The following is a 27,762-nucleotide window of genomic DNA, read 5'->3' as shown; positions in this document are numbered from 1 at the left end:
AAAAAAAAAAAAAACGAAAAAAAAAAAAAAAAAAAAAAAAAAAAAAAAAAAGATACTTAGAATACCATGTACAGCTAAAAAAAGAGTGGGTTCTGAAATTGTATACAGTATACGGTTAGATGCCAATTATACTTTTATATATGAAGAAAACATTAAAACATCAGCCATGATTATCTCTCAGTTATAGAGTAATGGACAATTTGTTTTATTCTTTGTCCTTTTCTACATTTTCAAAATCTGAAAAACATTAACTGAAGACTTTGGATAAATAAAACAGACGTCTCTACCTGAAAGAACTGGAGTTGCTTCTCTAGGCTCCAGAAGAACGGATGTTTGAGCACGTGCTTTGCTGAGGGGCGTTTCTGAGGATCCATTGCAATCATCTTCTCTATCAATTCACGTGCAATGACGTCTTCTATAAAGGAGGAAAATAAGCAACTCATGATTACTGGCCTGAAGCCACAGTGAAATACCAAAAACTTAAAAAGCTGCATACCTTCTCATTTATGATTCTACTTACAGGAATTTATTCCAGTAAAATAATTAGGAACAGACACAAAACCTCAGCCAATGAGGGAAGCCCTCACTGCATGGTTTGTGAAGGGAGTGATTGAAAATATCCATTATCAGTGGCCCCGGGTGGATATACTACTGTGCCTCCCTACCCTGGGCCATGTGCTGTTAAAATGAGGCTGTGGTAATACAGACTGATGTGGAGAGAGATTCAAGGTGACGTTGAAAAAACATGCATGTTGCAAAATGGTATGCAGGATTTCACCATATTTTTATAAAATATGCATACAAGTCTAGATAAATGACTGAAATAACACAAATCCAAAGGCATTAATAACCATTATTCATCCCTGTATAATGGAAATACACGGACCTTTATGTTAATCTACATTTTCTACAATCAGGAAAATTAAGCATAAAAAATAATTCATTTTTTTCAAAAGGCAGCACTGGAGTGTCATGAGCCAATTACCACCCAGGAAAACCTGAAGTCTAGAAGAAGGACTTGTTGCACCCACCGCGGAACACCAGGAGGGTGAGGATAAAGCTTGTCTGCCCCAGCCCAGCACATACTGCTCCTGCTGACCACTGGCCCTCACACGAGAGAAGACAATTTGCCTTCCCAAATACCAGTGCAGGAAGGGACCTCGGATTAACCCTCATGTCACCAGGTAGAAAAAGAAGGTCTCCAAAGGGGGCTTTTCCCAGCTCACACAAGTAGTTGGAGGAACCGTGGAGTGCCTCAGCTTTAGAAGGTGATGCCCCCGGGATAATCCTACGAACTGTCCACCAGATGCAGCACGAGTCTGTAGGCTCCTGAGGCCTGCAGGGTGAGCAGCTGGGGCACCAGGGCCTCTGTGAGTGCAGAGGTGACACCAGCCCAGCTCCATGGGGGCCACCTTAGCTGAGGAGCTGCTCCCAACCCCGACCCCTGGACCACTCACCGTGCTTCTCTGGGTGCAAACAGTCGAGGCTGCAGGCACCCAAGAGGATGTTGGCCTGCCGCTGTAGGGACTTGCCAAATGGGTGGCTGCCCTCAGAGATCACGTAGTAAAAGACGCAGCCTGCAGAAAAGATGTCCACCGTGTAGGTCTGAAAAGAGACATGAGGTGTGAAAGGTCTGGGAGCAGAGCTTTCATCCTCACTCACAGCCAGGGAGGGAGGGGCGTTGCTGTTGCTGCTGCCACCTGGAAGGTGTCCTGGGAGAATCAGCTGACATACGTGAACTGCACAGAGCAGCGAGGGGTAACCTGCAGCCCTGCATGGGTGTCAGAGGTCACAGTGGAGGACCTGGGCTTGGAGCCAGCTGGAATCTTCCCCTGGCTCCCTCATGTGCGATGAGGACACTGACAGCATGCTCCTTGTGGGCTTGTTGTCAAGAGAGATGCATTAATATGCGAAAATGGTTGCTTATGACAGTGCTTGGCCCATCAAAAGCTCTCCTGGATATTATATATTCCTGACCCCCAACATGAAAGTGCTCACAGGCAGGATCTCTGTGTCTTTGCTTCCCTGCTGTACCCCCAGGGCCCAGAATGGTACCTACACACAGTAGGTATCAAAACTGCTAATAAGTGAATAGAACAGCTTATGATTCAAAACCAGCCCCAGAAAGAAACTATCTGACAAGTTGTCAAGATATTGACATTAATCCAAGAAAGTCTTTCACTTATCCTATGAAACCATTCTGTGTCCACAGACGAGCTTCCTTTTAGGGAAATGTACATTTGTGATTTCTAGCTTTGCTATCTGGGTGGAACACCAGGGTGGCTCCTGAGCACAGCTTGGGTCCCCATCACTAGGCCCTGCCTCTGAGATTCTCCACCAGGCAAAGTGAGGGTCTGGTGAGAGGAATCAGGGGCTCATTGCCTCCCATGCTGCAGAATACACCTTGAACAACACGGCACTCTCATTCAGCCTCACAACAACCCTGTGAGGCGGGCAGAGCAAATGCTTTCATCCCCAGACGAGAACGTGGACAGAAAGATTGCATGACGAGCTCAGGGTCACTGCTAGATGTGACAAACCAGGACTAGACTCAGGTCTTCCAATTCCCAGACTAGCATGCTTTATTCCATCTCACCAGATTTTCCCTTAGGAAGCTGATGGACTCGGGACAGAAGGAACACAGCCACCATGGCTGGCGCTCTCCCCTGACTCCCAGAGCTCTCTGGGTCTCCCACACCCCCCCAACACTTTGTGCAGCCTGTGCTGTCCCCAGCATAGTCAACACTAAGGTGCAGAGGCATCTTTCCTACCTGCCTGGTCCCAATTATGTTCTTTCCCAAACTTATTATTGCCACTTGTCCTTGTCATTTGGATATTCCATAAGCTGTGAAACATGAGCGCCACGAAGTCTGAGATAAACTGAATTTTTAGAAAGGCTCGACAAAGGAAAGGGAATGGCTACAAAAGCTGTGATAGCATTTGGTGGGTGGACTCCAGTGTGAGAGACTGGGTCATGAGGAGTTAAAACCAGGCTTCTGCTCTCAAATCACTTAGGAAGGGTTTGAAATGTCGAAGGCTCCATCCAGAAGTCACGGAAGTGGTACAGGAGTGTGCTTAATGCAAGGGAGAAATTGAGGACTCCTGTCAGTCAGACCCAAATCTGAAAAGACCCTGGCCTATGGCACAAGATTTCTATGATTTAAGGGCTTATATTATTTGCTTTAAATTAAAATTGTTACAGTGTATGTGCATGTTTTTATGATTCTTTGCTGTAACGGACTTCTTTGATGAACTGACCAGCTGCTGGTCCCTGGTGAGCTAGATAAGAGGGGACCATATCTAATCCACTCAAGATGGCTGACCCATCCAGGTCTCAATCACGGAGAGTCCAAGGTGAGCCTCGGCGACTTGTGCTAGAAAATCAGTGTGCTCCTAGCAAATGGATGCAGAATCCACCTTGAAGGGGTTCCAGGTTGGCCAAATTTGGAACAATTTGTGTATCAAAAGAAGTAAATAACAAAAAAAGGACTACAATGGATTATAACATTAGTTTCAAAATCCTTGAGCCCACAGTGATTAAGAAAAAGAGAGAGAGAAGAAAGTGAAAAGAGAGTGACAGAAGAAAGTGAAAAGAAAGCTCTGCTTTACAGAAAAATGTCAGCTAATAATGTAGAAGAATTTCCACTGAGAACTTCAGTCAAGGATGATCAACAGATGCTAAACCACTAGGTGACTGACTGTCAGTAAACAGGATATTCACACTATGCTGAAGTATTACCCCAAATACTAACAACAGAGGAGGAAATGAACCCTTATGGTGGAGAGATCAGCTGTAGCATCACTAAGAGGTAGGGGGGTGATAATAATCTTACAGATACAATCTGCCATCACGTTTTCTGATTATCTATTGGTGCTAAAAACATTTAACTTGAACCTAATCAAGCCTCTAACCTAACTTCTGGTTTCCAGGAAATACGAGGAATAGAGAGAAATGTTCAACACTGTCATGAGGAAACAAACAAATCAGAATGAGGCATCCTATAACCCACTGCTTGGACTCTTCAAAATGGCAGTAACGTGGAACAAAATAGGTGGAAAGATTTGTAAATTCCAAGAGATAGAATCAAATGTAATGCAAGACACCTGATGCATCCTGGTATACAAAACTTAGTAGGCAGCAAAACCCAGGAGGTAGGAAAATACTCAGCTCTATAAAAGACATTTGGGAACTGACTGAGGAAATTTGAATATGGATTGAATACGAGAGGATGGATAGAAACGGTATTAAGCTGAGGTGGCATAATGGGATCGTAGTGAAAAACAGAATGTATTCCTTAGGAGACACGTGCGGAAGTATTTAGGGGTGAAGTGCCAGGATGCCTGCATTCAAATAGTTCAGTAATAGGTAAAGACAAAGCAAATGTGGCAAAAGTGTTAACAAATGTTGAATCTAGGTAGAGGTACAGAGGTATTCATGATAACATTCTTTCAGCAACACGCTATGGCTCTTGTCTGTAACCCCAGCACTTTGGGAGGCTAAGGTGGGAGGACTGCCTGAGCCCAGGAGTTCAAGACCAGCCTGGGCAAAACAGCAAGATCCCACCTTTAAAAAAAAAAATTCTTTCTATTTTCTCTATGTCTAAAAATTATCAAAATAAGTTGAGAAAACAAAAAAAAAATTTTAAAAATAATGAAAACTTGAAGTTTGCTCACCCTATACAAGTCCTGACTTCCCAGTTTACCAAAATTAAAAAGGGGTTAAAAAGTGATGATTTAGCCAGGTGTGGTGGCAGACACCTGTAATCTCAGCTACTCAGGAGGCTGAAGCGGGAGAATCACTTGAACCTGGGAGGCAGAGGTTGCAGTGAGCCGAGATCATGTCACTACACTCCAGCCTGGGCAACAGAGTGAGACTCTGTCTCAAAAAAATAAAAAAAAAAGTGATTGAAAGAATAGGGAAAAAAAAAAATAGGTAACGGCCCACATTTGCCCCTTTAATCATCTGAACATAAGCTGACATAGAAAGTTCACAAAGAAGATCTTGGTGAAAGGAATGCCGTTCTCTAGCTACGTGGGCACCAGCCCCCAAACCTGGAATTTAAAGGTTCTCACTCCTGAAGATACAATGGGCTGGTTCTGTAGTTTTCAAAGGGCCATGCCTATTACTTACAGGGTTCTCCTTACAGTCTTCACTCAGCATCTCCGGAGCGATCCAGCCTTCTGTGCCAGGCACCCCAGATCGGCGGCTGAAGCTGTGTCTGCCCACTGCCAGCTTCTTGCAGAGGCCAAAGTCGGAGATCATGGCCTTGATCTTGCCGTGTGCATTGGGCATGGATATGAGAATGTTGTGGGGCTTTAGGTCTCTGTGAACTAATAGGGAACTCCAGATTAGTCCAATGCTTACCAAGAGCAACCCCAGGTCTCCTTCTCCAATGGGGAGTGTCCTTGTCAGACTCCCAATATGCCTGCTGCCACCTCCAAAGGTTCTGGTTTTCAACTATGCAGGATTCCTCCTCAAATTCTTACACCACTCATCTTTGCTACTGGTCATGTAGCCAAGAGCCTGAACAGAAACAGGGCCCACCCAAGCTACTGGTTAGCCCCACCTGGGCAACTGATTACCCCAACCCTGGCTGCTGGCCTGGTAAAGGGTGGCCTCTCACCGATGTTGAGGGAGTGGAGGTGGGCCAGGCCCGAGGTGGTCTGCTGCAGCAAGGTGATGGGCTCCAGGCCAAGATGTGCAAAGTCCTTCTGCTCCACATACTGCAAAAGACACAACACCAAGGTCATGGCACACAGGCCTCGGGACTTGGCCCCTCAGCTCATTTTCTTTGATACCATTTTAGGAAAGAAATGGGGAGTTTTATTGGCAACATTCTCTGTCTAAATCCTTATTTTCCACCATGGAGCAAAGCTCCAATCTACCAACTTAGAATGAGAAAGATAAGAAGGCAAGAAACTCAAGTTCACTGCCTCATACAGGTAAAGCTACAAAGGAATCCAAATGACACTGAAAGGTAAACCTGGAAACAGCAAAAGGAGTTTGCTGGATGATCTTAAAGCCTGGAGTTACCAACCAGCATCCTCCAAGCCCACACCAGCCACGACTGAAGGTGGGAAGAACAACTGACCAGGTTTCCTGGAGGCCACGAGGGAGAGACATGCCAACTGTAAGCAACAACTGCCCAGGCATGCTGAGGGGACCACCCTGTTACAACTAGGGGGTAAAAACACTCTACATTTTGATTGCGTATGTGGTTAAATGAGTACAGACATTTGTCAAAATACATCAAGCTGTACATTTAAAATGAATACAATTCACTGTAACTTTTTTTTTTTGACAGGGTCTCACTCTGTTGTTCAGGCTGGAGTGCAACGGCACAATCACTGCTTACTGTAGCCTCAATTTCCTGGGCTCAGGCAGTCCTCCCACCTCAGCCTCACAAGCAGCTGAGACTACAGGAGCACATCGTGATGCCTGGCTAATTTTTGGTTTCTTTGTAGAGATGGGGTTTCCCCATGTTGTCCAGGCTGGTCTCAAACTCCCGAGTTCAAGTGATCTGCTCACCTTGGCCTTCCAAAGTGCTATAACTTTAATAAAGTTAACAAAATAAAAAAATAAATCCACCTCTTGCAGGGTGGCTGCACACAGCTCGATGGCAATGTACTGGAATTGCCGGTCCTTCTCCGTGCAGAAGTAGCGGATCACATTCGGGTGCTCATCCGATTCTCGCAACAGCTGGACCTCACGGTCTGCGAAGCTAAAACACTCGGGAAGGATCCTCTTTACAGCCACGTCGCGGTTGTCAAACATGCCCCTGTGGGATGAGGAGCAGGAGTTGTGTCTGGTAAGCACAAGTCAGGCTGTGTACATGAGGTGGGAACCTGGGCCCACAGCAGCCACCCCCTGCCTCCCAGCCTAGAGAGCCCTGACTGACTGCCTGGTGGCCCTGTAATTATCACTTCTCTCCATGTATAAGCTCCCTGGAGGTGGGACTCCAAGTGCCTAGGTCACTGCTCTGACCCTGCTGTGCTCTGAGCCTGCCACCAGGCTCACCACCTGACAGGCACTTAGACACTAAGCGGTGAGGGCAGGGGGCTGGCTAACCCACTCACCGGTACACAATTGTGCCCTCAGCTCCATGGCCCAGGACGTCCTTGGGACAGAAGGAAATTTTCCCAACCATCACCATGCTGGTTTCCTCATCTGGGACAAAATACGAAAAACAGAGATTGTTTCAAACAGTTATCACCTAAAGAACCTTGAGGGTAACATGATCACAAGCTTCCTGACCTCAGATTAAAAGATGGGATTGAAGAGGCACTACACCCAGACTCCTGCTCAGCAACAGCCTGCTGGGCCTGCTCCCCATTTACACCTAGGGCTGCCTCTCCCTCCCTACCCGTGTTCTGTTTCCAACTTTACCTTATTGTGCAATCGCATGTCTTAAAACCTTCTGGAAGGTAGGGATTCTCCATAGCAATTCATACACTTACACATATTTATTGTGATATAGTTAGAACGGTTTAATGGTTAACCACCACAAAAATCCACTGTAGGCCAGGCATGGTGGTTCATGCCTGTAATCCCAGCACTTTGGGAGGCCAAGGTGGGTGGATCACGAGGTCAGGAGATGGAGACCATACTGGCTAACATGGTAAAACTTCATCGCTACTAAAAATACAAAAAAAATTAGCCAGGTGTGGTGGCATAAGCCTGTAGTCCCAGCTACTCGAGAGGCTGAGGCAGGAGAATCACTTGAACCTGGGAGGCAGAAGCCGCGGTGAGCTGAGATTGCACCGCACTGCACTCCAGCCTGGACGACAGAGACTCTGACACAAAAAAAAAAAAAAAAAAAAAAAAAATCCATCATAAAGATCCACACTGAAACATTCACTGCCTGGGATGGAGGGCTCTGAGGTTTCTGTACCAGCTCTGTGCCAATTCCCTCAGAACTAGGGCCCTGACAACTGGCCTGAGCCAACTCCCAGAGAGGAAAAGGAGATCAACCGTGGGACTTTCACACTTGGCCACCAGCTGGCCCTGGGAACTTTCACACTTGGCCACCAGCTGGCCCTGGGAACTCTCTCCAGCCCAATGGACAGATCACCTCTGCTCAGCCGGGACAGCCAGCCCTTATGGAGAAAGGCTGAGGGATAGCTAGCGTGGTCCCCAAAAGGCCCTCTGAGGGAGAGATGCCAAGGGATGGGGCAGAAGCCTTCCCACGGAGACCCCCAGATTGGAAATTAAGGGAGAACATAGTGAACCCCTGAGAATGGCACTTTACAATCTTATGGAGATTCCTTAGACTTCTCAGGAGGTGCTCAAATAAAAGAAAATAGCACCAAGATGGCAACTGACTTTACCTCCGTCGTCCTGTTCCAGGGAGGGGCTGCTGCCAGCTTTGGAAGCAGAGCTGCCAGAGCAGAGCGAGTGGTTGGAGGCCCTGGGGGATGTGCTGGGACTGCTGGTGCCTGAGCTCTCTGAGTATGGGCCGGACGTGTCCAGGAGCTCGCCGTCCTGAGCCGCGTCTCCAGGTGGGTGGAAGGGCAGCTGCTGCTGCTGCAGGAGCTGGATCTTCTCCAGTTCCTTCTGGAACTGCTGCTGCTGGAGCTGCTGCTGCTGATGCATGCTCTGGGAAGAGAAACCCACATCTAGACAAGGGCAGCTGTTCGCGCAAGGAAGCAAGCAGTTGGAAAGGGACAGGTCCCCATGGCGGAGGCAGCATGTGTACTTTATGTGACCACACAGGCCACGAGACCAGTGAGAAGGCACCTGGAGGTGCCTTCTGGAGGTCTTTGCACCAACTAGTTAGATCCTTGCTCGTACAGCCCACTCCCCAACCTGAGGAGGAGCTGAATGGCCACCAGGGGAGGGACTGTGCCCTAGGTAGAGGGCTGAGCCAGATGGAGGAGCCAGTTTCATTCAGTTCTAAAATTCTGTGATTTTTATGAAAGTCTGAGAGTTGCTGCAAAGGTGAAACCAAACAGGAAGCACAGGTAGCATGGCTGAGCCAGTGGTGGGTTGGGGCAAGCCCCAGGTTTGCCATCCTCCATGTCTGTATATTGGCTAGAAGCTAGTGCATAGATGCTCAGCAGTCCAGTGGGCCAGGTGAGGAAGCTGTGGTTCAGGACCTTGCAGCCCCCTGCGCACACACAGCCAGGAGGTTTCAGTGGGGCCGACACACGAGGAGCCTGGCCAAGAGCCTGCTCCCCACTTTCATCCCAGTGCCTTCCCCACAGCCACATGCCTCTCAAATACTCTGAAGGATTCATTTTGTAATTATCTGAAGTAGTAGCGATCTGTGATCATCACTACCGCTGTGCGGGAGTTGGACTGAAGGGATTTCCGTGAGCCCCCAACCCACCAAGGAGTCATCCCTCCTTCCCTTCACCATGGGGTGAAGTCCTGGAAATGCTGTCTACTAGCTGGGTGCCCGTGGGGAAAGTTACTTAGCTTCTCAGGGTCTACTTTATTCTTTTGTGGACAAGGATCAATAATGATAATGACCTCATAGGACTGGGTTAGGTAAAAAGTGAAACCATTGGGTACAGACGTTGTGCCAATGGGGAGTGCTGTAAAGGGTCTGCCATTCCCATTCCTGAGTAGGTCATTAGCTTCCTGAGCTCCCAGGTAACCACATCTCAATGCTCTGAGCAACCTGCTGAAGGACCACTACCCTTGATTATTTCATCCCACGATGGCCTGCTCTGATCCGGAGCTTGCTCATTTCCAACTAGGAAATAAAGGAATGACCACCCTGTCTCTCTCACACAAGCTGATCTCACCGGCGGGTTCTTTTGTCTTTTTTTGGTTCTTCTCCCCAGCACAAGTTCTAACAGCAGTTTTTGAGGAAGGAAAGGTCTTCATCTATTATCCTTATTCTTTAAAAATACAGATAATGATTCAAAATCATCTTTGAGCAAGGTTTATAAATCAGCTCTTACTTGAAAAACACCAAGATTTAGGGACCAAATTGTCCTTTTTGGGAAGCTAGTGTCTCTTTAATTAGGTTTTTGAAGATAAACAAATACTGACTTTTAAATGGGTAAAGAAATGTGCTTGTTGTTTCTGTCTGGATCTCACTGACATGAGGTGACAGGCAGAGAAGTCCCAGAAACAGGCAGAGGGCAAAGGGGAAGTGTTGAGCTTTACCAGAGGGTAGGTGATGATGAAGGCCACCCAGCCAATCAGCAGGAAGGTGCTCAGGATGATGGTGGCCATGTCCTTGAGCATGGAATCCACAGGGGCCTCGGGCCGGGCAGGGGCGTGGGCAGGCTTCTCCTCCACATCCCGAGACACAGTGGTAGGTGCGTTTTCTGAAGTCTGGTCAACCAGGTTAATAACCTTGCATGGAAGAGAATTGCACCACCACTGTAAAACTTCTAGCCAGATACAGATGAGGCCAGCAAACAAGACAAGCAATCATTGTTTACAAGGATATGACTGTACTGCAGGGTGCTGTATTTGATTTAAGCTCACCAAAGATCATGTAGCCAGATAATTGTTGCCTCTTTCAAAGCAATTGCTTTGAGAGGTCATGCATCTTTGCTGTGATGTTATCATCATTCAAAAACAGTTTTTGGAGCAGTATTTTTGGCAAGTGTCTTCAGACCCTATATATATATTTTTAAATCCTCAAAAAGGCAAAAACTTCCTCCTTTGATGGTAGTTTCAGTACCTGGGAAAACTCTGAAGTCATCTGTAACAAAGTCTGGTGAAAAATTGGTATTCAATACAATAATACCATTTCACCTTAAAAGGAAATCCCAATGTATACAGAGGTACACAGATAGATGGTAATAAAGCAGTTTTCCTATGTTGCCTGTAAACTGTCAGTGCAATCCCAAAAATGTAATTTATTCCAGTAGTCCACTATTTCTTCAAAGTTTTTAAAAAGCATCAGAAGCATTTAAGGAAAATTTTATTTAAAAGCCCAAAATTAAATCAGATAAAAATGGAGCCTCCCTAGAGTCCCTCAGAATCTCTAGGACTTCATGGAACATGTATTAGAAAAATGCATTCATTCTCAAATAGCTAGTATTCTAGGTGTGCATTTATCATTTGCCCAACAAAATTAACACAGCCTCCCTGGCATGTGCTGAATTTCCCACATGCTAAATTTCCCGCATGTTCACACCATTTCACTCCTGCCCCCAGATGGCTGCCCATAATGTTCTTCCCTCCCCTTCCAGGTGTATCCCTCTTGTTTGCGTCTCTCCCACAGTGCCTCCCACATTTTGGGGGGTTTTTGGCCCACAGAGTGTACAGGAAGCAGCAGAGCATGTGACCAGGGACATCTGTATATCTCATTATCATACAGACACACCTCAGAGTATTTTAATACATACTTTTTAAAAGACAGTTATCCAAGATTGGATGGTTAAATATAAAAATCTGACCTGTGGCTATCTCTGGGGGTTAAATTACGGGCATTGTTTTATTTTCTTCTATATGTGTTTATTTTCTAAGTGCTCAATAATGAATATGCAGGACTTTAATAAGATTACAGGACAATGCTGTTTGAGATTGCTGTTGCAGGAATCAATGTATTTCTCCAACCTGGCTGCCTCTGGAGATGATATTAAACAGACACTGTGCCCTGGAATCTTGGAAGTCCACAATTTTGCTTTGTTTCTGGATACAATCTAAATCTCTCAACTGAATTTGTTGTGCTTTTGGTCTCCGCACCAGCCAGCCATTCTCATCTTCGTCTGGCCCTGCTCATGTGGCCCAGTGTGTCTCTGTCCCTGGGCCCTCCATGGCAGGGCTGCCGAAGCTGCCGAGCCTGAATGGCTCACTAAGCCTCAGATGCTCCCGTTCCCCTTCCCTGGCCATGTTGGGCTCCCTCCAGTAGAGCCACCTTTCTACCTCCTCCACTGGCTCTGTGCCCCAGAAGGCTGATCTGTATGGGCCAAAGCAATGGTTTCCCCAACGCCCTGGGGTTTCTGAGGTGGTGAAGCTAATAGGGGGCACCAGCAGATGAGAGAGGTAGGAGAATGAGGGTAAGTTCTGTGGCTGCTGAATTCCTCAACTGATGCTTTCAGCTCCTGGTCTGGAGTCCTTTCTACTCCCTTTCCTCTGGCTTCAGGCCAAGGTGTGCTAAGAGAACCCCTGGGAGCCGGGCACGGTGGCTCAAGCCTGTAATCCCAGCACTGTGGGAGGCCGAGGCGGGTGGATCACGAGGTCAAGAGATCGAGACCATCCTGGTCAACATGGTGAAACCCCGTCTCTACTAAAAATACAAAAAATTAGCTGGGCATGGTGGTGCGTGCCTGTAATCCCAGCTACTCAGGAGGCTGAGGCAGGAGAATTGCCTGAACCCAGGAGGCGGAGGTTGCGGTGAGCCGAGATCGCGCCATTGCACTCCAGCCTGGGTAACATGAGTAAAACTCCGTCTCAAAAAAAAAAAAAAAAAAAAAAAAAAAAAGAGAACCCCTGGAACTGCCCACATCTGTGCAAATAGTCCCAGGCCACTCTCTGTCTACTTCAGAAAACTTCAGGTCTCCTCACTTCTTCAACAAAAAAAATTTTTTTAAGTGGAAGGGTCTTGCTATGTTGCCCAGGCTGGTCTGGAACTGCCTTAGCCTCCCAAAGCACTATTACGGCCTTGAGCAACTCTTACCTTGTCCATAGGGCTTGCTCCAGACCCCATAACATGGTTCCTTTCTACCCGTGTGAGCCCATTTCTGACCACTCCCTGCCTGGTAGCCTCAGGTCTGGCCAGGCCTTTCTCCCCACAGCCTGGGAGCTGGGCACACCAGCATTCTTCCCAGTCCCAGCCTTTGCCCTTGCTGTTCCCTTCCCTCCTGTGCCCCTTTGCTCCCTCTACCAGGCCAAATCCTACCCATTTGTCCAGGTCCAGGCCTAGCTTGGTCCTGCTGCCTTTCCTGCCCTTTCCTTTACAAGTTGCTTCCTATTCCTCTCCACCAGCCCTTAACCGTTCATGTTGTTTGCTTTGGATTCTGGGGCATTCCTCTTACCTCCCATTCTAGGCTACAAGCTCTGAAGGCAAAGCCAAAGTCTAACCCCTCACCCTCCCAACACTTAACACCAACAGCCCCCTGACTGGTCACGTCTTCACTCACTTCCTCAAAGCTCTTTTTCTCTGAATCAGCAGGAATCACATTTTCCCGATGTTTGGGCAGATTGTTGGGAAATCTCTCCAGCATCTTGGTAGACGCAGACAGTGGCGTTTCATGGTGTCCTGTGAGAGGAAACAAAACCTTTAGTGAGAACAGTTTCCTGAGCTGTGGTTGGCACTCAACGCTAAACTTAGGCAACAGGTGCTACCCACTAAGGGGTCTACAATGCAAACTCTCAGCAGGACTGCAAGAGGACTGTGAGTTAGAGAAAATGAGAGGCAGTTACCAGAAAATTCCATCAAAGCAGGACCTTTATCACTTGATGGCAGAATACAGTATTCCGAGTCTCCTACTGAGGAGCAAAGAAGTGTCCTTGTCATGACAGGGATCGGGACATTTGGGATGCACCAGAGGCAAGACTCGTGGGGCTGCCTGTGTCTGATCCACAGGTGAAGTATTATGAAGCTTCATTAAAAGTTCAAGTTCCCCTTTCAATGCTTTCCCCTGTAACATCACTCTTCTAAGGCCGCCGAATTCCCATCTTGGTATTTAAATTGCTCAGGTGGAGTTCTAGTCCTACTACTATCTAAATGTACGCTTCCATCCAGGAAAGTGAGACATTACTTGCCAGAGAGCAGTAGGATACACCTGCTTAGATGGATGGGGCCACAGCTCACTCCACATTAATTCGCTGTTCACTACACAACTATTGCATGGCTTCTGAGTGCGCATTCATTACACACTTATTGAGCATCTATTATGTGCAAATTAAGAGATACAAAGCTGACTACAATATGGAACTGGGATTGAATAGAGCTTGATAATCCATTCCGCTCTAAAATGAAATGAGTCCACATACTGCCCCAAAGAGCCAGGTCACCTTCTCATGTGAGGCTGGCCGACTTTCCTTTCTGTTCTTACTGTGAGCAGATCTCACTCTAGCTCAGGTCTCTTTCGCCTTATAATCTTTCCATTGTTCCCCTGAACCTAACAAATTTCATAACGTACATGCCAAGATGACAACAAATAGGAACTAGTCCAAGCTATGTACATTTCTTGATCTGGAAAATTCCTCTTTGATTGCCCATTTTTAGGTCAGTTCTCTATCTATGACATAGTATCATTCTTTATGGGAAACCTACTTTTGTTTTGAGCCATCACTAGTTTTTCTTGTGTACCAAGGAGCTCTGAGACATGCTTTGCTTGGAGCAGGATTTCCCCATGTGTGGTCTGCCCACTTCAGACCTCTGAACCAGATTTGCTGGTGGAGCCCAGGAATCTGATTGTAATTATCTGTGGGTATCTGTCGGTAACTGTGAGGCTCACTAACAAGAGACCTACAGTCTAAGAAGTGAGGTGCCCTTCCACATGCCACACTGTGCGGCAGTGTCCTGCCCTTCTCCCCACAACACCCACTCAGTGCTCAGTCCTACCTATCTGGTAGGGCACCTGCCGAGACTGCTATGGAAGGTATTAGCCTGAATCCCACTAGTCCACCTGTCAACCTTCTTGTAAACAGGCTTCTCCTGGAGCTGGGCCTTCACTAATATCACACTGCACACGCTGAACCAACTACTGTACAACCTTACTCATGAGATCGTTAAACATTTTTGTACAGATAGCACCTGGTCTTCTTGACGTATTCGTCTATCGTTATCTCTTAGGTCTGGACCCCAGAGCAAAAAGCAGATGGCTAGGCCCTGCCCCAGACCTACTGAATCAGGCTCTCCTGAGTTATACATGCCTATTTAACTAAGCTCTGATGCTGAAAGCACCCTACATCAGGGCCATGACTCTGGGAAACCCACAGACCAGGCCACTCAGGCTAACTGAATCCTTGTATGTATTTTCAAGATTAATGACAACCTGGAATATCTTTAACGTTTTCCACAAAGAGAAAATGAAAGGACACATTTGGACATAGAAGGGCACATCCTTTTACTTGTGGCCCTGGTCAGCAGAAGACAATGCTATAATCTCAGTGCCATATTTTAAAATGACAAGCTTTCGAGCTCCTCAAAAGAGACTTTGGAATTGTGGGATCTTTATACTTAATCGTTGCCTTATACTTTGCTGTTTTTGCAGTTTTCTTACTTGGACAACCTTTTTAAAGGGATCTCATTTTACAAGTTAACCATGAAGACCCCTGCCCTCGTACTTTCAGTATTCTCATATATACATATTTCCTTAATTCCACTTCTTAATCACTGGCGGACAGTCTGTGAGCCCCTTAACTGGCACATAATGCTAAGCCGCCTTGTAACTGGAATGGTCTCTGCCCACTAGCTATTTTTTTATCACCATGGGCCTATTCATGCATACTTCTAATACTACTTCTGTTAATAAACAAGTATTATTATTTTGTCATCTCCTTTACCCATTATTTGGTAAAAATAATAAAATTAAAATGGCTATAAGGAATCAGGATGAAAAAAGAAATGGACCCTATAGAAAAATCTGTAAAGAAAGTGATCAGGGCTCAGGGACACCTGGTTTCCCCAGTAACACCTGTTCACACACATCCCCACCTACACCCCACTGCCTGGCAGACCCTGCTGCTTCCTGGTCCCCAAATGCTCCCAGCCACCCCACATCTCTCTTCCGGAGCCCCAGCCCTGACCTATTTCTCCCCTAGGTCCTGTCATCAGCAAGCACGAGAGGAAGAGAACACAGAGAAGAAACCACATCAGCCCCTGGGTGCTCTAGCACCTGACTGACCTCCTGCCCCACCCTCTGCGCCTACTGGAGCTGGGAGGTGGCAAAATAGTAAGAAGTGGGGCACAGGAAGAGCAGATGGGGTTCAAGAAAACTCCCTCCTATTCTAATGACTTGGCACACTCGCCAGGAACACAGCTCTTCTCACCTCTGCCTTCGTTTGTCACTCTCACTGCCTTTGGGTGTCATCTCAACTTCTTATCTCTCTTGGGACATGGCCTCCAGTTCAATCCCTGGCCATTAGTGATGGCAGCAAAAACAAGAGAGAAAGGAAAAAAGGGACCTTCCCAAACACCTGGGATGATACTGTCCTAGACCTACGACCAGCCCCTGACCCTGCTGCTCTCAACACATCCTGGGATGTAATCTCTCCTGGGTCTTCAGCCCTCACCACCACAATGCCCACCCCCACCCCCATGACCACCCTGACTCCAAGTGAATAATTCCACAGAAACAGCCTCAGTTTTCTTAACTATAAAATGGAAATGAGAAGGGTACCCACCTCACACAGGGTCACTGTGAGGAATAAGTAAATGCATTTTCTTTTTTTGAGATGGAGCCTTGCTCTGTCTCCAGGCTGGAGTGCAGTGGCTCAATCTTGGCTCACTGCAACCTCCGCCTCCCAAGTTCAAGCGATTTTCCTGCCTCAACCTCCTGAGTAGCTGGGACTACAGGTGCATGCCACCACACCCAGCTAATATTTTGTATTTTTTTTTTTTTTGAGACGGAATTTCGCTCTTGTTATCCAGGCTGGAGTGCAATGGCGCGATCTCAGCTCACTGCAACCTCCGCCTCCTGGGTTCAGGCAATTCTCCTGCCTCAGCCTCCTGAGTAGCTGGGATTACAGGCACGCGCCACCATGCCCAGCTAAATTTTTGTAGTTTTAGTAGAGACGGGGTTTCACCATGTTGACCAGGATGGTCTTGATCTCTTGACCTCGTGATCCACCTGCCTCGGCCTCCCAAAGTGCTGGGATTATAGGCATGAGCCACCGCGCCCGGCCTATTTTGTATTTTAATAGAGACAGGGTTTCAGTATGTTGGCCAAGATGGTCTGGATCTCCTGACCTTGTGATCTGTCCACCTTGCCCTCTCAAATTGCTGTAATTATAGGCGTAAGACACCACACCAAGCCAAGGAAATGTATTCTAAAGGGCTTAAAGTCAGATAATCACTCAAGGTTTATATAATTTAGTACCTGAGGTTTGGAACATTAAACAGTTTTCAAAAACTGACTCAGAAACACAGCTATGCTACCTCGTTGGTTTTCCTTGGGGGCAAAAATGTTCCAAGGTCTCAGTGGCCAGCCCAGAAAGGTTCTGAGCACAAGGCCTTCATTCAGGTGTGGTGTAACCACCAGGGCCGATGGTCACCCAACAGGAGGCAGAGGCAGCATGCCATCACCTCAGGCTACCATGGGAGACCCGCTCTTACCTATCAGAAGCCAGTAATTCCTCAAGTAGTTGAGCTTGTTCTTGCCTTTGAGTCCGGGGTCAAACTTGAGGTCCGTGCTGGGCGTGATCACACACTCCCCCTTGTCCCCAATGGTGACGCCATCAGTCTGGGGGCCTTCCAGCAAAGGAAGTGTGCTGCCGCGGGGCTGTGAAGAGGGTGCAGTGAGGGCTGGGAGCCCTGGAGGGACAGTGGGTCCCAAGGCACACCTTTCCAGCCACTGTCCTGCAAGATGAGTGTTTTCTAGTGCAGGGCAAGTCCAAGACAGAGCAAGACACAAAGGCCCAAGGACTGGGCAAAGAAGCTCCTCCTTCGAGATGTGACATGCTGCACTGATGTCTTTAACATGGACATCTTTTTAGATTCTTATGTCTGGGTACTGGGGAACAAGAAGTATGTGTGTAGAACTCCAAGAAGCTTTCTTTCGCTTGTTTTTTTTTTTTTTTTGAGATGCAGTCTTGTTCTGTTGCCCAGGCTGGAGTGCAATGGCACGATCTTGGCTCACTGCAACCTCTGCCTCCTGGGTTCAGGCGATTTTCCTGCCTCTGCCTCCCAAGTAGCTGGGATTACAGGCCCCTGCCACTACACCCGGCTAACTTTTTTACTTTTAGTAGAGAAGGGGTTTCACCATGTTGGTCAGGCTGGTCTCAAACTCCTGACCTCATGATCTGCCCGCCTTGGCCTCCCAAAGTGCTGGGATTACAGGTGTTAGCCACCATGCCCGTCCTCCAAGAAGTTATTATGAGAAGCAGACATAAGTGAAGGAGAATGAATGAATATCTCTGTTGGTCACAATAAATGCAATCAGCAGAGCAGAATAAAGTCCAGCCACATGCCTGGTGCTGGCTCGGGGTGCTGCTGGAACGATGATAGCAGCAGGCACTGTCTGCTCACAGGAGAAGCTGCCCAACTCACTGGGACAAGAGAGCCAACCACACAGCCCAACATTGTAGGGATCCAGACAAACAGCTAGGATTATGACACCTCGGACTTTCAGAGAGACAGAATGCTCGAGATAGGCTGGTGAGGCCCAAGGAGGCTTGGAGAGATTGGAAAAGCATGCAAAGGGTTATAGTAGGGAAAAGGAAGAAAGGGCATTTGAAGTATGAGGAGCAGGCTGAACAAAAGCCCAGGGGAAAGATGAAGAGGGAGTTTGTGGAAGTCAGGGAGAAGATGTGCTTGGTTGGACTGTGCAACTCACACAGAGAAACTAACAAGGTGGTGGAAGGAAATCATGGGACTGGATTAAGGAGGGCCATGGGGAGTTTAAATCTGACCACAAAAGCAAAGGGAAATAACCAGGGATTCCTCGGCTTTAAGAAGCTGTTTTTGTCATGCATTTTTCTTTCAAAGTAGAATGTGTCACGTGCAGAAACTGTTTTTCAGAATTTAAGATTTGTGTTTTACATTCTTTTTTTTTTTTTTTTTTTTTTGAGACGGAGTAACTTGCTCTGTCACCCAGGCTGGAGTGCAATGGCACAATCTCGGCTCACTGCAAGCTCTGCCTCCTGGGTTTAAACCATTCTCCTACCTCAGCATCCCAGGTAGCTGGGACTACAGGTGCCTGTCACCACGCCAAGCTAATTTTTTTGTATTTTTAGTAGAGATGGGGTTTCACCATGCTGGCCAGGCTGGTCTTGAACTCTTGGCCTCAAGTGATCTACCTGCCTCAGCCTCCCAAAACGCTGGGATTACAGACATGAGCCACCATGCCCAGCTGTGTTTTGCATTCTTAACCTGCAGGATGCTCATCTGTAACAAAGTCATTCTTTACTAAAATGGAACAGAAGTGGTTAGGCAGCTGTGAGCCCTCCATAGTGGACTTACCACGACAGCAACCCCCTCGTGCACCATTGAGGGGGAGGCATAGAGGCTGGTAGAATATTTCCCAACATACAGAGTGGGCCTAGGAGGAAAACAGATGTGTTCATTTCAGAGTCATTTAATTTCCAGATCCCACAGAAGGGAGGAATCATAGCCCCAAATACCACCCACGGTAATGGCCACTCTATAAAGTAGGAAACTGAGACTTGGCAAGTTTAAGTGACTCAGTGATAGGCTATTAACAGGTGGACGGAGAACAGAGGCCTGCTGAGGCTTAGACACACACACACACTGTAACTTTTTTTTCCTGATTTTAAAATGAATATAACATAAAAATTTAGAAAATATAGAAAGTTAAAAAAAAAAAATCTCTTGCATTCCTACCACCTAAGATAGATCCAAACTATACTTAACAGTGGCAGTCTCTTTCCTATCCCCACCTTTATTTGTGTTGGGAGAGGCGGGGGGCGGGGTCTTGCCATGTTACCCAGGCTGGCCTCAAACTCCTGTGCTCAAACAATCCTCCCAACTCATCCTCTCAGCCTCCCCAGTAGCTGGAATTACAGATGTGTGCCACGGTGCCTGGCACCTCCCACCCATGATTTTTATGTAATATTTAAGAACTCTGAAGCGTCAAGGGGAGCCTCTCAGCTCCTGTATTCTGAGGTTTCTGAATGAAGCAGTTTTGGCTCTGGAGTCCTTGTGGGTTTGGAGACTGCCCTGCCTTTGGCCTATCGTGCAGGGCCTGCTACACTGCGACAGCACCAGAACACAAAGGCCACAGCCACCCTCTCCCTCCCTGAGCTCCCAACTCACGTCAGCTTGCTCTTGGCCTCTGTTTCCTTGGGGAATGGGTACTTCCACTTGGTGATGCGCCCCACCTCCCCCGACATGAAGGTCAGATAGCGCAGGGTCTCCACAGCAACATTGATGTGCATCACCTTCCTCAGACCCTCCCGCTGCCAGACATAGAAGGCCACCACAGGGGAGGCGTAGTTTTGGATCCATAGGACGTCCCCAGATTCACTGTCCACGGTCACCACCAGCCCATCACCATTGGACACAAAGTGGGACATCTCTGTACAGATCAAACAAACAAAGCACTTTGAGTTTCACCCCATCCTGCAACCACATCCTCTTCTCTTGTGGCAGGCTACAGTCACTCAGTCAGAGGAAACAAGACTTCTGGAATATTCTCAGATCTCCTCTGAACAATTTCACTTGTTTCTAATGAACTTGCTTAGGGTCTACAATATCAAGACACTGAGAGCTGGCTGGCTTATAAACACAAGTTAGGATCACTCTCCCAAAGGCAATTTATTTGGTGATGTTCTTTACCATTCTATTCAATAAGTGAGAGTAAATATTGAGGAGAAAGGAACCAATGGAGATGTCTATTAATCTGGCATTTCATAGCAATAACCTGAAACTCATCGATCAAACTGAAACTCAGGGACAGCTGCAGTAGCTCATGGCTGTAAGCCCAAGATTAAGAGGCTGAGGTGGGAAGATCATTTGAGTCCAGGAGTTCAAGACCAACCTGGGCAACATGGTGAGACCCCCATCTCTACAAAATAAACAAACAAAAAATTAGCCAGGGAGGTGGGGAGTGGTGGTACAAGCCCGTGTTCCCAGCTACTCAGGAGGCTGAGTGGGAAGATCGCTTAAGGCTAGGAGTCTGAGACTGCAGTGAGCCATGATTGCCCCGCACTCATCCTGGGCAAGTGAGTGAGACCTTGTCTCAAAAAAAAAAAACAACACCCAAAAAACAGAAAAACGCCCTGAAAGTCAGACCTGAACCACTGACACTCATCCATCTGATTCACAAAGGAGTCCTCAGAGAAAAACGAAAATATTCTAGGTCCTTGACCAGAAAAGGCAGAGTCCAACTGTGATACCAATGTTAAGGTGGCGAAATCAGTTTTCAGCTTTCATGTGAGCTGGGTGAATGTTAACTAGAGAAACAACATTCTCTTGGGATGGGCCACATTTGGAGAGTGGCCTTCTTGACAGGGTTGTTAATGTCCTATGGTGATTTTACTTTTTTCCATGGGCTTGCAGTCAATTCCTTCTGTGACAGAGAGAGACTCTACAAGGTGTGTCCTCCTTCCTCCCTGGCTAAGCTTGTCACCATTTTACTTTGGTTTCCTTTCAGACTTCACCTAGGTCCCTGCATATTTATGGTGGGAAGTATTTACAATAAGTTCATGGAAAGTCCATGGAAAGAAAGAACCTGGTGACAAAGAGTATCTTAAAAGAAAATCCTTACTTTCTGGAGCAACTGTTTCCACATAGGTCAAAAGTACTGGCCCAACCTTGTGAAATCCAGCCCAGAGCACTTACTGTAGTCCACGTCATCCTCGGGCAGTGAGGCTGCATAGTCAAAGTAGGTGGCATTCCATCGGAGTTCTCGGGTTTTGGTATCATACATGGTGATAGTATATTCTAAAGAATACAGACCAGTCAGCCCATTACCACAGAGGGGCCACAGTCCCTACTGAGGTGTGGTCCTTATCTAATTACAACAAACAAATCCTCGGTAAACTGTATGCTAAAGTCAGGACTATCCGTAGACAGAGAAAGGCAATGTGAGAACTGAAGTCCCAGACCCATGAGTGAACCCAGCTGACAGCATGTGGAAGCAGAGACGAGCCACCCCTGCTATGCCCTTGGACTCATGGCTCACAGAATCGTGAGTGATAGAACGGCTGTTGTTGTTAGCTATTAAGCTTTGGGGTGGCTTATTACATAGCAATGATTGCTGATATTAGAATCTGGCACCTAGAAGCAGGATAGCGCCATAACAAACACCTAAAACATGGCATTGACTTTGGGACCAGCTGGCATATGGAGCCTGGGAGGTTGACAAGAAGGTTAGTGGAGACTTGATAGCACAGAGAGGGACACTGCTATTCAAAGTGGAAAAGAGGTGACCCAGCTTGTGGAGGGTGCCAGCTAAGGGGATTTCTAGACAGAAGGCAGAAAATGTCAAATGGTTTCTCTTAACTGTATATGATATATTGTGAGATAAATGAGCTATGGAAGAAATCATTTAGTTTTCAAGTAGAATACAGAGGAAATATAAAGGAGCCAGGACTTACTATCATTGGAAAAGATTCTCAATGTAAAAAATAACTTCAGGGCAAAGACCAAATCCAGGGTACTATGAGCAAAAAAAAAAAACAACAACAACAACAATGGACTCAGGGTCAAGATCAATCAAATCAAGGGTGAAGCTGCAAGATCCATCTTTGAGACCTCAGAAAGATTTTAAGGTGGCCCATCATAGACCGTCTACATCAAGGGAGTTCTAAGAACCATGTGTTGGCCGGGTGCAGTGGCTCACGCCTATAATCCCAGCACTTTGGGAGGCCGAAGCGGGTGGATCACGAGGTCAACAGATCGAGACCATCCTGGTCAACATGGTGAAACCCCGTCTCTAGTAAAAATACAAAAAAAATTAGCTGGGCATGGTGGCACATGCCTGTAGTCCCAGCTACTCGAGAGGCTGAGGCAGGAGAATTGCTTGAACCGAGGAGGCAGAGGTTGCGGTGAGCCGAGATTGCGCCATTGCACTCCAGCCTGGGTAACAAGAGTGAAACTCTGTCTCAAAAAAAAAAAAAAAGAACCATGTGTTGTCCAATAGCACTCACATTCCAAAGTCTACAGACTTGTGGGTATGGCTTTTATCTAATGAAATAGACTATTATTTGACACATGGGAAGCCCACATAGACTATTATTTGACACATGGGAAGACCACATAGTTTTTAAAGGAGTGGTATCAGCATAGACTAAAAGGATCAGAGACAGTCAACTTGAAAAAAAGGGCTTCTAGATCCCCAAATTTCAATGGACAAGGAACAGATTGAGAAAGGTACAAAACTGGCCATTTGTTATGGAAAAGAAAGGACTTCTCAGAGAGCAGAACCAAGAGCCACTGAGAGCACTAGATTAGGGAACCAATCGCAGAGGGCAAAACAGGGCCCTAATGAAGAAATATTCCCTTCCCCTGGAGAAGGGGAACCTGAAAACATGTGCCTGGCTGGATTTCAGAATGACTAACGCTCAGTATGTGATATGTGTCTCTCTCTCCTGTCCGTTTTTGAATGGACATGTTTACTGCAGCTATCCTGTCTCTGTCTCACTACTGTATATTGGTTGGGGGATGGGAAGGGGAGAAAGACCCTGTCTTTTTAACTCACAGGTCTCCAAGCAAGGGGAGCTATACTTGAGGAGCATCATCCACTTCTAGACCTAATGCAGATCACAAGACGTGAGATTTTGGGACTGATGCTGAGACTGAACTTTGCAGGTCTTGGGAGGAAGGGGAAGGGCTGTAAACTACTGCAGCCCAAGGGACGACTGCAATAGAAAATCTCTAAAGGTCACCACCACCAATTCTTCCCTTCCTGTAACATGCACATTATTCATCCTATCAAGAGGCTGAGTCTATATCTCTACCCTTGATTCTCAGCTGGCCTTGCAACTTGCTTGGACCAACAGACTGTAGTGGAAGGAAGGTTCTGGAATTTCTGAGCCCAGACCTAAGGAGGCACTGTAACACCCATTTTTACTCAAGAGGGAGCCCAGCTGCCATGTCAGGAGTCCAGGCTATCTGTATGGAGAAAGGTCACATGGAAGTGAACTGAAGTCTCAGATACATGAGTGAGGCCAGCCAAGCATGTGGAGTAAAGATGATGGGCCCTTGCTGAGTCCTTCCTGAATTCCCTATAAAATTATTAACAATAAAATACTTGTTTTAAGGCACTAATTGGGGTGGTTTGTCACGCAGCAATAGATAATGGAGACAATGGATTTACACACCTACGCACACACTTTCTACCTAATGCATATCTCTCATCTCCTTTGAACACCACAATTTTACCTGAGAATGACACAATTTTTATATCCGGATGAAGATGGAACCACTGTAAAGGCTTTACTTGATGGAAAAGGTAAACACATAAATCCTAAGCAGTCACCATAGTTAGAAGCTGGAATATCTGATTTTCACATGGGGAGGGTAGACAGTCCTATAGTCTAAGACCTTCCACCCAGTTTCAGGAGAGCCCATCTAGCTTCTGCAGGGCCCAAGATTAGTCTCACAGAGTTTTAGAAATGCAGTGCTTTCCACAACACTTTCAGGAAGGTTCTCTTTTTTCAAATCCTTGGCTGACTGACAGTTTAGACCTAAATGTAGTACTCAATTGTAATGAATTCATCCTAGGTTTTTAGCATAATTTTTTCCTTCTAAATGTTTTTTGTTTGTTTGTTTTTCCTTTTAGTTGTTAGTATCATTCAACAATTTTCATGGCATCCCCAACATATGTGAGGTGCTGCACGTATGATAATGAGTAAGGCAGATCTCTGCAGTAATGTATGAATGGGGCCCACCCATTCATACATTCAAACATTGAGCCCCTGCTACATGTCAGGCAATATGCCTGGTGTAGAGAGATAGCAGGTGAACAAAACAAAGTCTTACCCTCAGGGAACTGATACGCTAGTGAGGGAGGCAGGAAGCAGGCACATATGATTTATAAATATGCAGTGTCAAGTGTTAAGAAGAAAGAGGCTGAAGAGAGAGGAAACAGAAAATGGTGCAGTGAAGAGGGTGGAGTCATGCCTGTAAGGGGACAATGACAAGGGGTGAGATGGCTGCCCAACATACCTGTTAACTGCTACATGTACCCTTAGAAAGGGACAGCTGGGTGTGACTAAGCAGGGTTGGGGCTGTGGGGCTAGAGAAGAGCCTTCACAGAGAAGGTGACTTTTGAGCAGAGCTGTGCAAGAAGAGAGGATATTTGCCAGATAGGTAAAAACAGGCATACCTGATGGAGAGGGCCACATCACTACAAGTCTTTAAAAATTGCACTGCTATTCTGGGAACTGCAGGTAGTTCATGCTAATTGGGAAACTTTCTTTTTTTTTTTTTGAGATGGAGTTTCACCCCTGTTGCCCAGGTTGGAGTGCGTAGCACAATCTTGGCTCACTGCTATCTACCTCCGCCTCCTGGGATCAGGCGATTCTCCTGCCTCAGCCTCCTGAGTAGCTGGGATTACAGGCACATGCCAACACACCCAGCTAGTGTGTATTTTTTTTTCTTCTCTTTTTCTCTTTCTTTCTTTCTAAAGAAGAAAGTTTTGTAGTTTTTTCTTTTGGTAGAGACAGGGTTTCACCATGTTGGTCAGGCTGGTCTCGAACTCCAGACCTCAGGTGATCTACCTGCCTTGGCCTCCCAAAGTGCTGTGATTACAGGTGTGAGCCACCACACCTGGCTGGAAAACTTTTAAATGAGAGAAATGCAGGGAGAAATGAGGCGAGAGGTGGCAGCTGCATCACAGGAGTTTTTCTGGGCTGTGGTGCAGTTTGGACTGTATCCCTTGGGCAGTGGGGGAGACATTTAAGGGTCTTATAAAGGGAAATGACATGATCAGACCTGTGTTTGGAAAAAGGCAGCTCTGGCCACCTTCTGGGGAAGGAGGCTGGGGGGAGCTTCCTCAAATCCCTTCTGAAAAGAGGCAGGTTGTAGAAGACAAAGGTTCATTTCTTACCTGTTCGCCCAAGATACAGAAGAGAGGTTGATGGGCAAAGACTATCTGCAAAGGCCGATGACAAAGTCTGCTGCTTCTCCCCAGTCAGGAGATCAATAACATACCAGATGTCCTGCTTTTTACCTGAAAGGACACAAAAACACACTGTTGTTTACACCATATGGAAAAAGGTATCACTGCCAAACTAGCAGCCCAAGTGTTCTCTATATTAAGAGACACAGACCTGAAATTCTTAGGATGTTGAAGACATTTCTAAGGTGATGATGTAAATGATAATACAGAGATTATAAAACTTCTTAGGACCATGGGTCTTATACTAATAACCTAATCATGGCATGCACATTCCTCTAAACTTAATAACCCCCATAATTATAGCTTCAAAAAGTTCCCCAAACTTTCAAGTTAGATTTTACTGCTTTGATGAATGGCTTTAAATATGAAAAGTCTTGACTGTGAAGGGCAATCCTTTTCCCATGAACTGGGATCTATAGAAATGTGCCCAGGGGTTCATCGCCCTAATAACCAACACTCACATTTCTCAACAGCCCTACTAACTAGCCCTCATGTGAAAAGGATCTACAGTTACTGTTTATGACTATGATTAGCTAGTACCTGGGACTGGTCAGTGGAGTTGGTTGCAACCTGATGCTAAGGAGGCCAAAGTTGTCTTGGCCTCTGTTCCCAGCCAGTAAGTTATTCCCTGGCCTTGAGCAATACCCTTTATCTTGGTCAGCTGATTAGAAACAGGCAGACAGCACAGTAAACAACACTATTAAAAAAACCCAAAGCATATGTATCAATGGTATATACCCAACAGCATCCTAGCAATGCAGAGTCTGTAACACAGGCCTCCAATATGAAGGTCAACACAGTTACTGTGACACGTATATTTCTGCTTTGTAAAGCATGATCTCTGGTGGTCATTTGTATCTTCCTAACGTACTGGGAAAGTCTCCTATGTTTTGGAGACTCTTATAAGCAGAATATTGAGATGCTGGGGAATGTCAGAGAGCCTTTGAATTTTTTTTTTTTTTGAGACATGGTCTTGCTCTGTTGCCCAGGCTAGAGTGGAGTGTCACAATCTTGGCTCACTGCAACCTCCGCCTCCAGGGTTCAAGCGATTCTCCTGCCTCAGCCTCCTGAGTAGCTGGGACTACAGGTGTGTACTACCACGCCCAGCTAATTTTTGTATTTTTAGTAGAGATTGGGTTTTGCCATGTTAGCCCAGATGGTCTGGATCTCCTGACTTCGTGATCTGCCAGACTCGGCCTTCCAAAGTGCTGGGATTACAGTTGTGAGCCACTGCGCCCAGCCTAGAATTTGCTAAAGCTATACTTCTAACAGGTGTTGCATACATGCCTGCTCCGCATGTGTGCAACTTCCCATGGACTGCAACTCTGTTCTCAATGACAAAACCATAATAGAAATATGATCTGAAGGTAGAGGGGAACAGAGCTAGGACCACAAACCTTTTCCATCTGGCATGACATAGCTGGTTCCTTCAAGGACCACTAGAGTTTACATAACTCAGCTATTACTTTAATGGATAGACTGGGGAACTATCATGCTCTTAAATATGTTTAATGAACTCGCTTAAGAGGGCACAAAGCAAAGATGATGAGAAGACAATAGTCTAAGCAGACTATAAGTGATGAATCACTGGCAAAAGCTGGAAGACCAGATAGGACACAGTGACATGGATGGTCAGAAGATTGTCAGATGTTCCCAGGGCATGGCCCGGAGAGAGAAAAATCTGTGCTGATTGTCTCCTCCAAATTCCTAGGCTGGGAGTTCCTCATGTTGAAGGTGTGGAAGGAAGCAAGAGTACCAGTGTCCTGAGGAAAACCTTAAAAGTCTGGCCTGCACTTGAGACCCGGAAATATACATAAAGCTCCTCGAGGCGCAAATAGGCAATAAGCACTTTCAGTTCCTCAAAAAGAAAGCTGCTGTATAAATACGGGCTATTGTTACTACTGCAATTTCAAGATAAATACAGCTCTCCTTTGTGTTGCAAATGCTTTTTTATTGACATTTTGGCAGCAACGTGGTAAAAGAAAAACAGGTGATCTGATGCTTTGAAAGCTGTGACCCCATAGGTATGAAGGCCGTTTATCTAGGCAAGCTATTAAGTGCTGTTTTATCAAATATTCTGATAGCAGAAAACACTAA

The 27,762-nt window shown here is 46.4% G+C and overlaps 1 protein-coding gene across 1 annotated transcript in view; it reads right to left on the bottom strand.

Annotated features, from left to right (window-relative positions):
• Positions 1-27,762, bottom strand: part of ERN1 (endoplasmic reticulum to nucleus signaling 1) — a 94,570-nt gene that overhangs the window by 8,496 nt on the left and 58,312 nt on the right. Inside the window, exons 6-19 of the mRNA XM_032241985.1 lie at positions 25,594-25,716; positions 21,381-21,482; positions 19,854-20,115; positions 19,041-19,119; positions 17,196-17,361; positions 13,051-13,169; positions 10,118-10,309; positions 8,329-8,596; positions 7,078-7,168; positions 6,590-6,779; positions 5,625-5,724; positions 5,132-5,331; positions 1,458-1,605; positions 288-415 (exon numbers count right to left, since the gene is read on the bottom strand). Of these exons, the coding sequence (XP_032097876.1) occupies positions 288-415; positions 1,458-1,605; positions 5,132-5,331; positions 5,625-5,724; positions 6,590-6,779; positions 7,078-7,168; positions 8,329-8,596; positions 10,118-10,309; positions 13,051-13,169; positions 17,196-17,361; positions 19,041-19,119; positions 19,854-20,115; positions 21,381-21,482; positions 25,594-25,716 (2,168 nt within the window). The remainder of the gene's footprint in view (positions 1-287; positions 416-1,457; positions 1,606-5,131; positions 5,332-5,624; positions 5,725-6,589; positions 6,780-7,077; positions 7,169-8,328; positions 8,597-10,117; positions 10,310-13,050; positions 13,170-17,195; positions 17,362-19,040; positions 19,120-19,853; positions 20,116-21,380; positions 21,483-25,593; positions 25,717-27,762) is intronic.

This window comes from Sapajus apella, unplaced genomic scaffold, assembly GCF_009761245.1.
Source record: "Sapajus apella isolate SASKATOON/1434 unplaced genomic scaffold, GSC_monkey_1.0 scaffold48, whole genome shotgun sequence".
Taxonomy (NCBI): domain Eukaryota; kingdom Metazoa; phylum Chordata; class Mammalia; order Primates; family Cebidae; genus Sapajus; species Sapajus apella.
Note: the sequence above shows the minus strand (reverse complement) of the source record. Positions and strands in the feature narration are given on the sequence as shown.